This window comes from Heptranchias perlo, chromosome 13 (assembly GCF_035084215.1).
Source record: "Heptranchias perlo isolate sHepPer1 chromosome 13, sHepPer1.hap1, whole genome shotgun sequence".
In the NCBI taxonomy this organism is placed as follows: Eukaryota; Metazoa; Chordata; class Chondrichthyes; order Hexanchiformes; family Hexanchidae; genus Heptranchias; species Heptranchias perlo.
This window is the reverse complement of record NC_090337.1, coordinates 13,001,360-13,019,626: the sequence shown is the minus strand read 5'-3', so window position 1 is coordinate 13,019,626 and position 18,267 is coordinate 13,001,360. Positions and strand designations below refer to the sequence as shown.

The following is an 18,267-nucleotide window of genomic DNA, read 5'->3' as shown; positions in this document are numbered from 1 at the left end:
TAAAGGTGAAATATTTGATTGTGCTACACTGAAATGATGCTGTTTATAAACTGTTTACATTTATGTATCAAGCCCATTCATGTTTGCCCCATACTTCAGCTGATCCTATCCCCATATACAAACCCTCCCTTCTTTCTACTTCTTGGGAGAGACAAAAATACCAAAGGTTTGTAGCAATCCTTGGTCAGATATTCCTCTCCGAATCCCTCGACAGCGATCAGGCCAAGCGCCAGGAGGCCTCAACTCCATTATTTTCCAAAACGATTCATTCGAACCTTCCATTTACCATGTTAACCCCGTTATCCAGAAGTCCACCTATCACCTTTTTGTATTCTCCACTTTAAAAAAAAATTTGGGGGAAAAAAAGTGACTGCCCTCTGATAAGTAATAATTAGTGCTATGTATCTTCAAGACAAATGTGAACAGCACAAGCTGCAGTACTACAAGAGGCTCCCTTTTTGTATCAATGTGAAGTCAAATCTGCTTTGCATTTGTAAAACGTGTCATATAATTCCAAGGTGAGTTTAGCCAAGTAATGTGAGAGCACCTTGAGGAGGTAGTTGCACATTGCTCAAGTCCAGCTCTAATATAAGTACAACTGGTGCTAGCACATCTTTTAAAAACTCCCAGGCAGTTCAACTATCCAAACAATCTTTAACATTTAGCTGCCATTTGGATGCCGGGGAGCAGAGATTTTGAGAGTGTGTAAGGGCCCATTTTCCATGGCCAGAGGGCAAGTAAACTAGTACCTGTAACATAACTGCAGCCCAAACCACATATACCAATTTTTTTTGTATATTTTTTTTGGGATGTGGGTGATAGTGACAAGGCAGTATTTATTACCCATCCCTAGTTGTCTTCAGGAAGTTAAGAATCAACCACATAGTGTGTAACTTTTTAAAAATTCATTCTCGGGATATGGGTGTCGCTGGCAAGGCCCTTATTTATTGCACATCCCTTGCTGCCCTTAGTCTTGAACCGCTGCAGTCCGTATGGTGAAGGTACTCCAACAGTGCTGTTAGGTAGGAAGCTCCAGGATTTTGACCCAACGACGATGAAGGAACGGCGATATGTGTTCATGTCGGGATAGTGTGTGACTTGGAGGGGAACTTGGAGGTGTTCCCACACACCTGCTGCCCTTCTCCTTCTAGGTGGTGGGTTTGGGAGGTGCTGTCGAAGAAGCCTTGGTGAGTTGCTGCAGTACATCTTTTAGATGGTACACACTGCAGCCATGGTGCACTGGTAGTGGAGGGAGTGCATGTTTAAGGTGGTGAATGGGCTGCCAATCAAATGGACTGCTTTGTCGTGGCAGGTATCGAGCTAGTTGAGTGTTGTTGCAGCTGCACCCATCTAGGCAAGTGTAGAGTACTCCATCACACTCCTGACTTGTGCCTTGCAGGTGGTGAGCCATTCACCACAGAATACCCAGCCTCTGACCTACGCTAGTAGCCACGGCATTTACATGGTTGTTCCAGTAGAGTTTCTGGTCAAAATCAACCCTCAGGATGTTGATGGTGGGGGTTTCGGCAATGGTATTGTCATGGGGAGGTAGTTAGACTTGCTCTTGTTGGAAATGGTCATTGCCTGGCAATGTGTGGCACGAATATTACTTGTCACTTATCAGCCTAAGCTTGGATGTTGTCCAGGTCTTTCTGCTTGCAGGCATGGACTGCTGCATTATCTGAAGAATTGTACATGGAGCTGAACACTGTGCAATCAGCCCCATTTCTAACCTTGTGATGGAGGGAAGGTCATTGATGGAGCAGCTGATGATAGTTGGGTCTAGGACACTGCCCCGAGGAACTTCTGTAGCGACGTTCTGGGGCTGAAATGATTGGCCTCCAACAACCATAACCATCTTCTTTTGCTCTGGGTATGACTTCAGCCACTGGAGAGTTTTCCCCCTGATTCCCATTGACCAGTTTACTGGGGCGCCTTGATGCCACACTCGGTTAAATGCTGCCTTGATGTCAATGGCAGTCGCTCTCACCTCACCTCTGGAATTCAGATCTTTTGTACAGGTTTGGAGATAATGAGGTCTGGAGCCGAGTGGTCCTTGGCAGAACCCAAACTGAGCATCGGTGAGGTTATTTGTGGGTAAGTGCCACTTGATAGCACTGTTGACAACTCCTTCCATCACTTTACTGATGACTGGAGTCACAAATAGGCTGGACAAGGTAGGGGTGGCAGATTCTCTGTCTTGAAGGATATTAGCAAACCTCTTGGGTTTTTACAACAATCTGGCATGGTCACTTTCTGGTGATAGCCCACAAATTACCAGATTTATTGAATTCAATTTCATAACTTGCCATGGTGGGATTTGAACTCTCAACCATGCATTGTTAGTCCAGTACAATAAGCACTAGGCTACTGTACAGTTTTATGATGGGTGTAATATCCAAGGAATTTAATATAAATAAAACTTTAAAAGCCATGGCTCAATGGTAGCACTGTCACCTCTGAATCAGAAGGTCGTGTATTTAAGCTCCATTCCAGAGACATGAGCACATAATCTAGGCTAACACTCCCAACGTAGCACCAAGGGAGTGCTGCACTGTCAGAGGAACCGTCTTTCAGATGAGACATCAAACCAGTGCACATCTGCCCTCTCAGGTGGATGTAAAAGATGCCAAGATACTTTCTGAAGAGCAGGGAAGTTCTCCCGGTGTCCTGGCCACCATTTATTCCTCAAGCAACACCTAAAATCAGATGATCTGGTCATTTATTTCATTGCTGCCATGTTTCCTACATTACAACAGTAGTTACACATCAAAAGTACTTTGTTGGTTGTAAAGCGCTTTAGGATGTTCTGAGGTCGTGAAAGACGCCATATAAATACAAGTTGTTCGTTCTTGTTAAAATTCAAATAAAAAGACACAGTAGCCATTTTATAAGTCAAACAAAAACACATTTAATTACACATCCTCAGAAGCATTATCAGAGCTCCAGGCAGCTCAAAATTGCTTAGGCCCCCATCACTTTTCTTTAGTACTTTAAACGTACATCTTTTAAACATCCATTTTCAGCTGACCAAAAAAGGCAACGGTCTTTATATCAGCTCAATCGCACCTGTTTCCAGCAGACAATTAACGTTACACATCAATCTTGATCCTCAGCACCCCCACACCCCCCCAAACGTACTCATCGGATTTTGCAAATGATCTCCTCAGCATCCTTTTAAGGAGTACTTAACAGAATGAACCACGCGTACTGGAAGCTTAACAGTTTAACATAATTGAAATAATACCACGGCAAAACCCGCTGGAGTCTTAGTTTGCAAATTTCTGCAAGGTCATAGAGATCAAATTGCAGCAAGAGGTTTGCCAAGTGCTACAAATCAAATGTTAGTATCTTTGCAGGAGTTTGAGTTTCTTCCTTACAAGTTGCCAGAATCCTGCAGCTCTTTCCTTTTGTATTTAGCAATTTGGACAGAGAGGTCTCGTTAGATTAAAAATCATGGAAAACAAATCCTGCTCATCGCAGATCGTACTGAGGACAGAGCTGTTCTCAACTACTGCTCTGAATGGATTTTTTAGTTCAAGCATCGACAAACCGAGATGCAGTGGTGTAACCCATCTGTTGGAATATGGCTCAGAACATCAAACCAAAATGTCCGACGTTCACACCTCAATATTTTAAATAAGCAAGACCAAAGAGTTCATATCGACAGTGAATGGTATATAGAAGCTTTTCTTCGAAGATCCAAGTATTTTCTCCACTGTCATTCCAGATACACTGTGAAACCAAGGTGATCTCTGAGGCAGGTTTCACTGCATCTGATGCAGCAATTCATCTCAAAAAAAACAACACATTACTGGTGTAGAATCAAGGCACAGCATGTGTTAGGTAAGTTTAGCCTAGTAACTAATTGGTAGTTACTGTAAAATCTGGTGGTATGATTTGTACCATACAATTTTGATTGCTAAATATGAGAGGGCAATTCAAATTTAAGTAAACAAACCAAAGCTGCAACCACACAGTTGGAGGAGTTATTTATAATGTGCATTTTATAACATTATAGGCAACAGAATGCTGCAAACTAGCAACTAAATTGAGAAATTAGGAACCAAGTCTAAACTGAACTATGTTACAATGGATTACAAGTTTACTTACTGTATAGTGTTTTGGCATAAACAATTGTATCAGGAGTGTCTATTCCATTTCTCCAACGCTACTTTTTCATAAATCTGGTACCAATTTTCTTACATTTGACTTTAGGTGATTGAATCTCAAAAATCAGCTTAGAGAACTCACATTCTAAAGCAATCACAGTACTACACCAGCTAGAAAATTTGGAAGTAATGAAATATAATTCAAACAGAAACAGAAAGGAAAAATAAATCAAGAGTTGTAGAAAATTCTTACAAAAATAAAACACAGTTAAAAAGGGAAGTATCTGTGATTGAATTAACAATCTCAAATGTTATAGAGGGTGGCAGCTATACAATTACCAGTTACTCAGTCAGCACTTCAGAATTGGTGGTTAGAAAACTTTTTTTTGGATATTTAGTGGAAGCATGTAGTCTACTGAATAGTTCCAATCATATAAATATTAAAGAGATGTAGGTATGCTTAATCCTCAGTTGCCCTTATTTTCCTGATTTAATGCTTTACAGCTGCCGGTTAGAGGTATTTTATATAGAACTCTCCTCATGGCATAATAAGTGGGTGATATCACGGACATCATTCCCCATTCATTTGAAGGCGGAGGCCATTCTACAGGAAGTGTCCAAGTCCAGGCTGCTTTTAAGCAGCAGCTATAAATAAAGCTAAACAGGATAACCTGGGGTGACTAACAGAAATGGATTAAGTGTACCGTTATCTTTTTAGAACATTTCGACCCACAGAGTTTTTCCACATTTCCCATTAAGTATCCCAAAAAGTGTGATTATGTGTAGTGTAGAGAATAAGGTGTTCATTTTATCGCAGCCATCTCTTTCAAGTATCAGAAAAGAGTAACATGAATAACCTAGCCAGGTGCAAAACGTGCTTGCTCTCCACTTATACAATGGAACAAAACTGGTGCTAAGGTTGGGCAGAATCTACACCCATTTCCTTCTTTCCAAGTTACTAAAAGATTCATTTCGTGGTGGGGAGGGGGAGGAGAGGAGAGGTGGTTTTGAGAAAGTGGAGAAAAGGTGGAAGAAAATCACACAGAAACCAGGAAACACATATTCAAAAAGTTAAGAGCAATCAAAGCAAACAACAGCACTATTAAGCCCAAAAGGCAGTTGATATTCTTGTTGGAGGCTGTAGTAAAGTATCCAAGTTGGACAGCACTTTCATGTATTGAAAATAAGACTCCAGTAGTACTAATGTTCTAAATAAATTGTCACTGGCACATTCAGTAAATATTGCAACTGGCTTACAAAGCATCCTCAAGTTATCTATGGATAAAGCATAACTTCTCAAGTCTAACTTCTCAATTCTAATACTGGACCCCTACAAATTGGATAAGGCAGTTTGAGTCGACTCTTAGTTTTGTAATCTTGATCTACCAGGCACTAGTAATGAATCGACTCATTTATGTCAGAAAAGAATCACAATTGGAAAAACCTGTTAACCAGCGTATTATTTAGGTGCCCTGACAATGAGCTTCAAAATACTCCAATAAATAAGGATGGTGTTGCTAAATTGTTACGTGCGCTACAAAAATTCAGGGCTTTGCATTAGTGAATGTTTTTTCACATTCTCCCCCCTGGTCAAGGTAACAAGTGTCAGTGATGGAAAATCCAACATTCTTCTACTTTTTAAGTGCTCACACTCTCAGCTGAGAGTATAGCTCTTTCTACTCTGCCCCAACAGATTGCCTTATATGCTACTCTTCTGAAGTTGGGTTACGTTGCTTTTCTTATAAATACCCACCACGCTTTGTGAGACTGCCAATTTAGTGCCTTTTTGTGGGCAGCTTTGTGCTGCTTACAATGAATTAGCCCAAATTCACTGCACACAGGAGCCCAGCAGCTGGTAGATAGAGGAGAGATTTCTATTTTATCAGTCTGGGGCTGATTTGAGCCTGACCGCAAGAGATACAAGGACAGTATGTATCATCCAGTCCTGTAAGAGGAGCTTTCACTATCATTGCGTCTCCCCGACCACCCCCCACACTTCTCCAAAATCAGCATTTCTTTTTCCGTTACTGGCGAATTTCATCTGCCTTGTATGATCAGTTGTTCCAGTCCTCTGCATTTCATTCTTATGTCGCTGCTCCCTAGTTAATTTTGTTCTTCCATCTAGGCTCCTCTCTATGCAAGGCAACATTTATTTGGCCAAAATGAAGCACTTCTGTGTGACCATTGAGAGTTTAGCTCTTAATGATGGGCAACAATCAATATAAAGCACCTTACAGAGTGTGTCATGACAGCTGCAGCCATATTCTCTCACACTGTTTGATGATGGTCAAGGCTACTGATTTCCTGTGTCAAAGTATCTCAATAAAGCCAAAGTCTAAAACCAACTCTCATTCTGCAAAGTGCTTCCGATAACCAAGATCCAGTTGTACACAAAACAGCAACAAGTTTGTCCATTTCACAGAGATTCCCAACATATGGCATCCCAAATTGGCCAATGTTCAGCTGTCTCAATTTGGCACGTGGAATGCCAATTGTCGCCAGTCTCTCGTCATTTCCCTATTTTATATTGCGCACTATCCTTCTGCAATGGTTCGTCTTCATTTCACTCAGCGCTTGTTCCAACTTGCGAATTAGGTGCAGCAAGGTGGCGGGGTCAGTCTGAAGTACTTTGGCGTTCTGACGTCCATTCTGTTCCAGGTGCAGTTTCAGAGTCAGAAGTGGTTTGATTTGTTGCCTTAAGGCACGACTGGCCAACTGACAGAAGAAACAAATGAACGTTTGGTACCATCTTGACACTTACACCAAACCAGCAGAAAACAGAAATATGAATATTCTTTTGTTTACAGTTTTGTAATGTAATTGTTTAATAAGAAACATCCGTGAAGGATTTAGAAGAGAAAAGTCACTGCCTTTTTTTTTTGAGGCTATTACACTTAAAGTAGATAGTGGAACTCCCTTTGATATAGTTTATTTGGACCTCCAGAAAGCATTTGGCAAGGTCAAATATGAGCGACTACTAATGAAATTAAAAAGCAGGGGCATCCAGGGCAGAACTTAAGAGAGAACCTAATAAAGATTTTTAAAATTACAAAGGGATTTGATTGGATGGACGTAGAGAATATGTTTCCACTTGTGGGGAATCCAAAACTAGGGGTCATAAATATAAGATAGTCATTAATAAATCCAAGAAGGACTTCAGGAGAAATTTATTTACCCAGAGAGTGGTTAGAATGTGGAACTTGCTACCACATGGAGTTGTTGAGGCAAATAGCATAGATGCACTTAAGGGAAAACTAGGTAAGTACATGAGGGAGAAAGGAATAGAAGACTATGCTGAGAGGGTTAATTGAAGTAGGGTGGGAGAAGGCTCGTGTGCAGCAAAACACTGGCAAAGACCAGTTGGGCTGAATGGCCTGTTTCTGTGCCGTAAATTCTAGGTAATGTAATTCTATGTAACTTGGAAGTGAGTAAAAAAAGAGTATTCATGAGAGGCGTAGTCAGACTAGGGGGAAGTGCTGAGTTGAGTCCGTGCCTGAATCCCTGTTTCTTATCTACATAAATGATCCAGATGGAGAAACCAATTGCAAATTGTAAATCCCTGACAATACAAAATTAGGGACAGCAATACACCATGACACGCATCTAATGACGTGCAAACAAATTTAGATCTGTTTTGGAATTAAGTGGACCAGTGGAAAATAGAATGTCGGGACACAAACCTAGCAATGAAGTATAAGTTTGTAGTTACATTACCACTTTCAACTTGATGCAAAGTAGCTTTAGGTGCACATGATCGTGAAAGTGGCAGTATATGCCCCAATCTGACACTCGAGTACACTAAAGTCAAAGATAGGAACATAGGATCACCCAGCAACCTTCTAAATTCAAGGAATCACAAGCCAAGTTTATGCAAACTGTCCTCACAATTTAACCCTTTAAGTCCGGGTATGGGGGAATTCAATGAAGGAGCCTGCCAATACCTCAACCAACCAACAACCATATCTACATGTTTGTAGGGACCGAAATCTCATTAAAATTTGAGTCCTTCTGTTGACTATGACAGACCATGGAAAACATTTGATACAGAAGGTACACATATGAAAAATACATATGAGATTGTGTTACATGTCTGTGCTTTAGGGAGCATCATAAACACTTTACCTGTACATCGAGTCTCCACTCTAAGTTGTGGTAATGAGGGAGGTCTGGGGCAAGTTCATTCAGGATGCTCCGAATCTCTTTCCTATTTTCCAGGTAAAGCTGAAGTAGCAATTTATTTAGATCTTCAGGAAAACCCAAAACAAGCACAGAGTCCTGGAAATCCACCTCGGAAATCTAACCACAAGTTATATTTATAATTATTCAATATTTTAGAAACGATAATTGCCCCCTCCCTCCAAGATTAAGGCAGTAATTAAGGTATGGTGATGCAGCGCAACCATCACCTGTGAACTATTCCCCAGCAACGAGTTAACGTCTGCAGATGAAAAGGTCAATGGAAAGGAAAAGGAAAAAAAAAAGTCAAGTATATGAAAGATATTGTGAGGGCGCAACACGTTGGAAGCCTATTAAAGTTTGCTCTAAAGGATAATACACAGGTCTGAATTGTGCTTCTTTCCCCAAAGCTCTGTTGTCTGTATCCTATCGTGCATCAAGTCCCACTGCTGCATTACTCCTGTCCTCACAGACTTGCATTAGTTCCCCATCCAACAATGCCTCAAATTTAAAATTCTAATTTTTGTGGTCTAAATACCTTCAAGGACTCGCTTGTCCCTATCTCCTCCAGCCCTGCAACCCTCTCCCCCCACCCCGACTCTGGCCTCTTGTGTATCGTCCCCTCCCTCCGCCCCACCACTGGAGGCTGTGCCTTCAGCCGCCTATGCCTTACGCTCGGGAATTCCCTCTCTAAACCCCTCCACCTCCTGAAGACCCTCCTTAAAACCCACTTCTTTGGCAAAGCTTTGGGTCACCCCTTCCTTCTTTGGCTTGGCATCTGTTTTTTTGATTCAATCTCTGAAATGCCTTGGGATATTTTTTCTACATTAAAGGCGCTATATAAATGCAAATTGTTGCAGTTAACACAAAGGGTAATATACTTGTGAAAAAGTCTGCAGGAAAGGACATTAAGGTACTGTATAAATGAGTTCAAAAGTCAATTAAATGCCTTTCTGGAATTTTTAGAAACATAAAATGGGCATTAGACCCAACAAACCCACCCCCTTTTGATAAATCAACCCCACTTACTCACATCCCCCAATCCCTTTTATCAGCAACAATGCCCTTTGCTGGTGACTTATTCTTTAAGTCGATCATCCTTTGTATAAAACAGTTCTGTCTGACTTTCCTTTTTACTAATTTCTAAATTCCTAACTTCTGCTCTCTATATTTGAACCCTTTGTCATAGTGAACAATTTTCCTGGATCAACTTTGTCACTTCCTTTTAGATATAAATGCCCTCCATCCCAAGTCATATGAAACATACGAAACTGACAGGCAGGAAAAGACCGGCTGGTCCATCAAGCCTCCCACACACATGATGGCCGGAGTATCCTGACGAGACACTTCCTTACCTGCCCCACTAGCCCCCACTGACATGTAATCTCCTGCCCCACTAGCCCCCACTGACATGTAATCTCCTGCCCCACTAGCCCCCACTGACATGTAATCTCCTGCCCCACTAGCCCCCACTGACATGTAATCTCCTGCCCCACTAGCCCCCACTGACATGTAATCTCCTGCCCCACTAGCCCCCGCTGACATGTAATCTCCTGCCCCACTAGCCCCCGCTGACATGTAATCTCCTGCCCCACTAGCCCCCACTGATATGTAATCTCCTGCCCTACTAGCCCCCACTGACATGTAATCTCCTGCCCTACTAGCCCCCACTGACATGTAATCTCCTGCCCCACTAGCCCCCACTGACATGTAATCTCCTGCCCCACTAACCCCCACTGACATGTAATCTCCTGCCCCACTAGCCCCCACTGACATGTAATCTAGGCAAAAAAAAAGAAAAAAACCCAGGGCCATTAAGGGAAAAAATACCCTAGAAAATTCCTCTCCGACCCCCTCAGGCGATCGAAACTAGTCAGGAGACCAAAGTCAAGGCTAACCGCAAAAGGATTTGTAAATAATTGAATTTGTTTACCATCATCTTGGAGCTCTCTGTCAGCAGGTACATCAATCCCTCAACTCCATGTTGTACAGTTTCAGTGCTCACACTCAGCTTCCCTACAAAAAAAAATCACATGGCCAACTGGAAAACTCCTGCGCTGATGCTCAATATACTTCACACACAAAGGTTATAGCTGTGCCATACAGTTTGGTAAGTTATGCTCCATTCGAAACACCGTATTGTCACAACAGTGGAGCAAAGGGTGATGAGGGGTAGGAGTTCCCACTCAACGTTATCCAGCAACCCCTTTTGGAAGTGCATACATGGTCAGCGGGTGAGGGAATAGAGTTGGGATGTTCCTGAATGCAAAGTAGCTGCTGCATTTTCCTACACAATAGTCAATAAGGAACTATATAAACGGGTCTTAAATATCTTTCTCTGTCTGCGAGGAAACACATTGTCTCCTTGGTATTTCAGCTGAGATCACACCTGCAGAATCATGTATGTGAAACCACACTAGCATTCTGTGAAGCAGTATATTGGTGCCCCAATGTTTTGTACTACCCTAATGTAATAAACTCCAAAAGTAAAAAAGTGTAACAGTTTCAATTTTCACACTGTAATTGAATATATATCTCTATTTGTCTCGTGCCTAATGCCATAAAACAACCAATTCCCAACAAGTGCCCCCTCATGGGAGCATCACTAAAATAACTGGTTCTAACAATCTAAACACGTGCATCGAGTTAGAATATGGTATTATTCTCAGCATCAATAAAACAACATGCATCTTGCGATGCCCACCTTCTTGTCCCATGCTCAGCTCCTTGATTACAGTGATCCACCCTTAATTCATTTAGTCCCAGCTCCCTCTAGATTAGCCAGAGTGGGCACTCCAATAGTGAGTCTATTGCACCTAATGGTCCCACCTACTGGGTGGGAAACAGTGTCAAGTTGCAGATGAGTAAGAACATGCAATTGCAGTAGTCTCAACCCTCCCAACATGCAGGGTAACAGGAGTACCTGTATACCAAGTTATTTTCCTTAACACACAGCAGACTGTGGGTAGAAGAATTGTAATGTTAGCAATTCTACTACTAGTTAAAGGACATTTCTCCCTTAAACAGGAACACAGGTTAAAAGTTGCTTGTGACTACATACTTGCCGCTCCTTCAAATATTTTGGGATTTGACCCTTTCTTCAAAAACTCCACAGCAATGCGACAGAATTCTCCTACAACTGAAAAAAAAAGTGGTTTATCATACAAATAAATGATCCATTACAAAAAAAAATTAAAGTAAAATTCCCATTCTTTTCCTCCCTTGTATGTTTTAGTTATTTACTCTCCCAGACTGATAGGAGTAACTGGTGGTCGGCTGGAATACGATAAGCTGCAGTGTGCTGTTCTACAGAGTGTTTGAATGCAATCTGTGGGCCAGCACCAGAAAAAAAAATCACCATGAAGGTGCCAGCCTTGGCTCAGTGGGTAGCACACTCACCACAGAGTCTGAAGGCTGTGGGGTAAAATCCCACTCCAGAGACTTGAGCACATAATCTAGACTGACACTTCAGTGTAGTACTGAGGGAGTGCTATGCTGTCGGAAATGCTGCCTTTCAGGTAAGACATTAAACTGGGGCCCCGTCTGCCATCTCAGGTTGACGCAAAAGATCCCATGGCACTATGCAAAGAACAACATGGGACTTCAGCCGGTGTTCTGGCCAATATTCATCCCTCAACCAATATCATTAACACAGATTATCTGATCATTTATCTCATTGCTGTTTGTGGGAGCTTGCTGTGCACAAATGGGCTGTTGCATTTCCCTACATTATAACAGCGACTACACTTCAAAAGTACCTCGTCGGCTGTATTAACCTTTCATTCTTGAAGACTCTTTTCCCAAAGGTAAGGGAGTCTATAACGAGGGGGCATAGATTTAAGGTGAGAGGGGAGAGATACAAAAGGGTCCAGAGGGGCAATTTTTTCACTCAAAGGGTGGTGAGTGTCTGGAACGAGCTGCCAGAGGCAGTAGTAGAGGCGGGTACAATTTTGTCTTTTAAAAAGCATTTGGACAGTTACATGGGTAAGATGGGTATAGAGGGATATGGGCCAAGTGCAGGCAATTGGGACTAGCTTAGTGGTATAAACTGGGCGACATGGACATGTTGGGCCGAAGGGCCTGTTTCCATGTTGTAAACTTCTATGACTCCAGGATAATCCTGGAGGGTTGGCAACCCTAATTTAATTACATCCGGAATTCCATACAATTCTAGAAAAGAGTGCGATTCACAGACTGAATGTTTATACATATATATATATATATTCTCGGGATGCGAGCGTCACCAACAAGGTCGGCATTTATTACCCATGCCTAGGTGCCCTGCGTATGATACAACTGAGTGGTTTGCTTTGGCCACTTGGAAATATATCGCCGTTCCTTCATCGTCGCTGGGTCAAAAATCCTGGAACTCCCTTCCTAACTGCACTGTGGGAGAACCGTCACCACACGGACTGCAGCGGTTCAAGAAGGCGGCTCACCACCACCTTCTCAAGGGCAATTAGGGATGGGCAATAAATGCCGGCCTCGCCAGCGACGCCCACATCCCATGAACGAATAAAAAAAGAGGGCAGCTGTGAGTCAACCATGTTTCGTGCGGGACTGGTGTCACATAGAGGCCAGACCGGTAAGGCCGGCAGGTTTCACTTCTCTCAAGGACACATCAGTGAATCAGTTACATGGAATTTTACAGCACAGAAACAGGCCATTCGGCCCAACTGGTCTGTGCTGGTGTTTACGCTCCTCCTCATCTCACCCCATCAGCACTTCCTTCTATTCCTTTCCCCCCCCTCATGTGTTTATCACACTTCAACAGTTGGGTTTAACTTTGCAAAAACCTACAAATTGCACCCTGCAAACCCGCACTAATCCGGAACCTCCAGAGAGAGCGCGGGGTTTGCAGCAATGAGAACCGCTTCACACACTGACAGAGGGCCGGGCCGGGCCGGGCCATCCTGCGACAGCCCGGGCCCGGGCCGCACTCGGGACAAGGGGCCTCGCCCTATATTTTAACCCGGTCACTCCTCGGAGTTTATTAGTCACTAACCCGCAGAGTCCACCCGAGTTAAGAATCCCAGATGCTCCTTGTGCTCCTCCGATAAAACGAGCAGCATTTTCACTCCAGCCTGAACCTCGGGGGAAGAGCACAGAAAACACTTCCGCTCTGCGCCTCGAATAACGGCTCCCCGCAGAGTCTGTGTTAAACATGGAACCTGAACAAAGGTTCCGCCCCGCCTGGTACAAACGGTCCCCCCCCCCCCCCCCCGTCCCTCCCCAGGCGAGGGCAGGCGCCAACCTGTGGCCAAACTCAGGCTGTAACACGCTCTCGGGCCAAACCTGCCAACTCAGTGTCTCTTAGACAGTCACAATACTCGCTTTGGTTTAAAAATATGAGCCATTTCGACTTAAATCGCTCTTAGAAAAATATAAAATGGGACTGAGACTAACTGGATTGCCCTCACAAGGAGCCAGCACAGGCTCGATGGGCCAAATGGCCTCTTTCTCTGCTGCAACCATTCAATGATTCTATGATACTAACCCTGATTCATATGATCAAATTGGTTTGCAATCAGTGTTACTCTTACTGATCAGAAATAACACACATTATTGGCAAATCTCACTTATTTTCTGTAATTCTCACAATCCCAAGCCACACTGCACTCAGACCAAGGTAGGGTTGAGTTAGGGCCGTGACTTGTGATGCCCTTTACCAAAGCCTACACATCTGGCTATAATTTCCACCATCTGCCCTGCCCAAACCACTGTGGTGGCAGTGTGCCCTTACCACCAAATCACATCTTGGCCTAGGGCATATTACACAGAGATCTCTCCCCCCGACTCCTCTCGTACCTTCTCCTACTTCAAGCACCTCACCTTGTGCTGAGCACTGCTTTGTATAAGTTGAGCTGTCACTTTAAATTTTTATCTTCGAATCATCGAATCTTACAGCACAGAGGAGACCTTTCGGCACATCGTGTCTGTGCCAGGTCTCTGAAAGAGCTATCCAATTAGCCCCACTCCCCTGCTGTTTCCCCACAGCCCTGCAAAATTTTCCTATTGAAATATTTATCCAATTCCCTTTTGAAAGTTACTATTGAATGTGCTTCCAACACCCTTTCAGGTAGTGCATTCCACATTATAACAACTTGCTAAAAAAAAAAAAATTCTCATCTCCCCCGGGTTCTTTTGTCCATTATCTTAAACCTGTGTCCTTTGGTTACCGACACCCCAGCCAGTGGAAACAGTTTCTCCTTATTTACTCTATCTAAACCCCTCAGAATTTTGAACACTTCTATTAAATCTCCCCTTAACCTTCTCTGCTCCAAGGAGAACAATCCCAGCTTCTCTAGTCTCTCCACATAACTGATGACCCTCATCTGGGACTTATGTTCGAACATTATCCTTGTCTTAAAGTTAATGATATCTTTCCTGGAAGTGCGTTCGCAAACATTGTATTCTCTGCGTAACATATCTAAATGTACTTTTACACTTTCCTGATTTTGTAGTTGAGTTTCAGAAGAGTGACTGCCCTGTGTTGCTCTTCCTTTTTACATTTGGTGTCAGGAGCCAGTCTCAGCAGATGTCCTGGGTTCCATTGTGTAATACTGAGATATGAGTGCTAACATGCGGGATCACTGGAACAACAGCCTTAACCTGATCACAGACCCACATTTTCATCAGTCGACTTTTCTGTTGGTCCCGAGATTGCCATTTACGCTAAGGAATGGAAACCACGGGAAGGAGAGCTGGCTGTGTGCCAGTGGCTGTAATCCTAGTGTAATAGCGCCTTTAAAAACCTGTGATACAGTGTCTTTTTGCCCTCTCCCTGTCAGTGGATGCTATTACACTCTATTCAAACATTACGCTCGTCATAAAGTTAATGGTATCTGAACTCAGTTAGCTCCCATATTCATCATGAACCGGACTCGTCTTTTTAACACAACCTCATAATCTACACATAGATTGAGCTAAAAAGATTTTATAACATGATAAATATAATAAAGGTCAATGTAAACCCACTCCAGAGACTTGAGCACATAATCTAGGCTGACACTTCAGTGCAGTACTGAAGGAGTGCTGCACTGTCAGAGGTGCCATCATTCAGATGAAACATTAAACCGAGGTTCTATCTGCCCTCTCAGGTGGATGTAAAAACTCCCATGACATTATCAAAGAAAAGCAAGGGATTTCTCCAAGTATCCTGGCCAATTTTTATCACTCAACCAACATCAGTAAAACAGAGTATCTGGTCATTATCACATTGCTGTTTATGGAATCTTGCTGTGTGCAAATTGGCTACCACTACATTACAACAGTGACTACACTTTAAACGTACTTTATTGGCTGTAAACATTGGCTTTGGGATGTCCTGAGGTTGTGAAAGGTGCTATATAAATCCAAGTTATTTCTTTTCTTAGAGAACATATTATTTTATTAATCATATCCTTTGGAAATTTTAAACACTTAAAATAAGTTACAGGGGAAAGTTTCATTTTCAATTTTAGGATTTAAATATAAAAATGTCATTTATTTGTTTAAATGCCCAGTCCTTAATTAGTATCATTATAAGATGAAATGAAAGATCACCTTGGGTCATGAAGTGTCACCCACAATATTTTTTAAATCATTATGTTTGCTTCACAATTGTTGCTGAACCATTCAGGCTAAAGACAAAGCAAGGTGTTAGAAATCTTAAGCTTTTTTTTACTTTGTTTCTCTGTTCTTTATATTTCACAGATATGTGCATTGAACTGAACATTCACATCAGCAGCTATTAGTGCGGCATTAGTGCTGTGTGTTGCGTCGCAATGCCAGACTCGCTATTGTGTTTTTTATTTTTGAGGTGAGACTCCTGCAAATATTTCCTTTTTTGTCCTAGTTCTTCCCGATGACAGGCACCATCTGCAGAGCATGGGTACAGTAGTGGTTGTGATACTGAACTGGCAACCCAGAGATCCTGAGTTCTGCCAAGGCAAGTTGTGAAATTAAATTCAATAAATCTGGTCATCTGGTACCAGAGAAATTACCATGAAATCTGCTTGATAGTCATAAAAACCTAACTAGGTTCACTAGTGTCCTTCAGGGAAGGGAACCTGCCAATGCTACCTGGTCTGACCTACGTGTGACTCCAGGCCCACACTATGTGGTTGAATGTTAATGCCTTCAGGGTAACCAGGGATGGGCAATAAATACTGACTTACCGGTTTTGCCCACATCCTGAGAACAAATGGAGGCGCATGTGGAGCATAAACACGGCATGGACCTGTTGGGCCTGTTTCTGTGCTGTACATTCTTTGTAATTTATAAAATAATAATGAAACAAAAATTAATGGCTCTATGAAAGGGCAGGAAAGGCTCCAGGAATTTTTAATCGTATAAAATCCAAATCCAGGGTACACTTTCAGTGCACTTAAACAAATTCAAATACATGATTTAACATTACCCATCTGTTTCTTCACAGCTTAAAAATAGATTCCACAATTTCAAAATTTTCAAAAACATGTTTGGATATTTATGACATAAGTGCAGGGGCTGATGAATTCTAATCTCCACCAAATAAAAATCACAGAATTCTTCGCAGAATAAAAAAAACTCACAAGACGTGAACATTTTTCTTTAATATTTAACATGTTATGCTGTAATCAGCTTTTAAAATGTTGTAATAATTCTTCACTGCATAAAAAATAATTCACAAGAGGTGAACATTTTTCTTTATTATTTTAAGATGTCATATTGTATTCACCCTTGTTCTAAGATGTTGCACAAAATTTAAGCAAATAAAGGTTCTTATGCAACAGACCAGCCTTGATTTTTGTTGCATTTGTTGCTTCCCATTTTATAGAAATTCCCATTTTATTGCAATCTGCAAGGTTGTCCCAGGTAGTCGCAATTAAGTGGATTCCCCTACAGCATTAATACCCTTTATGTACAGGGAAGGATAACTAATACAATTCAACCTATTTTTGAAATCACATTTATAAAAGTAACTTATATTCAGACACAATTTACACACCAGATTTTTACAATAGATTGTACGTATTATGAGCTTGCCTTACGTCGCAAGAGGTTGCTGTAAGCTCTTTATAAAGCTATTGTGAAACTATTTATTTTTTAGTAGCCATGATGTGGAGATGCCGTTGATGGACTGGGGTGGACAAATGTAGCAACAATCGCCAGACAGGAGGGTTCCCTCCCAGTCGGGGAACACTTTAGCAGTCAAGGACATTCAGCCACCGATCTTCGGGAAAGCGTTCTCCAAGGCGGCCTTCGAGACACACGACAATGCAAAATCGTCGAGCAGAAGTTGATAGCCAAGTTCCGCACCCATGAGGACGGCCTCAACCGGGATCTTGGGTTCATGTCACGCTACACGTAACCCCACCAGCAGGAAAAAAAAGTTACCTGTTTTTAATACAACTGGACATTCTCTCTCTCTGCCTTTCGGGTCTCTTTCTCTCTTTGTCTGTGTAATCTGACCCATTGTGTATTCAGTATACCGGGACGTACTGTTTTCCGTGGCTAACCTGTCTGAACACCAACGACACCTTTGATTGGTGTGATTGTGTCCCAGCCTAATATGCGATTTGAGAACCTCTCATTCACTCACTCACCTGACGAAGGAGATAATCTCCGAAAGCTTGTGATTTTCAAATAAAACTGTTGGACTATAACCTGGTGTTGTAAGATTCCTTACATTTATCTATTTTTTAGTTTAGATAATCACTGCTTAAGAAATTGAGTGATCCATTGGATTGAAGACTGTACTTTTACCTCCAGGATCCAGACTTGTTCCTCTGTAGAGTGAGTTTGGGGTAAAATTAATCCAAGTAGTAGGTACAAGTACGTAGTCCAAAGCTGCCTACAATTTACACTTCTATACCGCTTCTCACAACAGAAAGACATCTCGAACCACTTTTGCAAATGTGCATTTATGTACGGATGGAGGAGCTCATTGAGGTAGGAACATGGGAATTGCTGGACAAAAAAAAGACGAAGGTCCATCTAATTTGCCTTCTACCAT

General features: G+C 42.2%; 1 protein-coding gene across 1 annotated transcript; it reads right to left on the bottom strand.

Moving 5' to 3' along the window:
• Positions 1-2,886: 2,886 nt before the first annotated feature.
• commd2 (COMM domain containing 2) lies at positions 2,887-13,420 on the bottom strand. The gene is made up of 5 exons (XM_067994998.1): positions 13,294-13,420; positions 11,350-11,427; positions 10,222-10,304; positions 8,235-8,408; positions 2,887-6,827 (listed from the first exon to the last, which is right to left on the bottom strand). Exons 1-5 carry the CDS (start codon positions 13,358-13,360, stop codon positions 6,630-6,632), a joined length of 600 nt encoding a protein of 199 aa, XP_067851099.1. The 5' UTR covers positions 13,361-13,420; the 3' UTR covers positions 2,887-6,629.
• Positions 13,421-18,267: the final 4,847 nt, after the last annotated feature.

What these genes read in the sequence shown, in the direction of transcription:
- commd2 (XM_067994998.1), bottom strand. Translation starts at nt 13,360, where the DNA reads ATGCTGCTCGTTTTATCGGAGGAGCACAAGGAGCATCTGGGATTCTTA. An exon ending in CAGAGAGCTCCAAGATGATG is followed by an intron (nt 8,409 to 10,221) that starts GTAAACAAATTC and finishes ACTTGTGGTTAG; the next exon opens with ATTTCCGAGGTGGATTTCCA. An exon ending in AGTGGAGACTCGATGTACAG is followed by an intron (nt 6,828 to 8,234) that starts GTAAAGTGTTTA and finishes TTCTTCTGTCAG; the next exon opens with TTGGCCAGTCGTGCCTTAAG.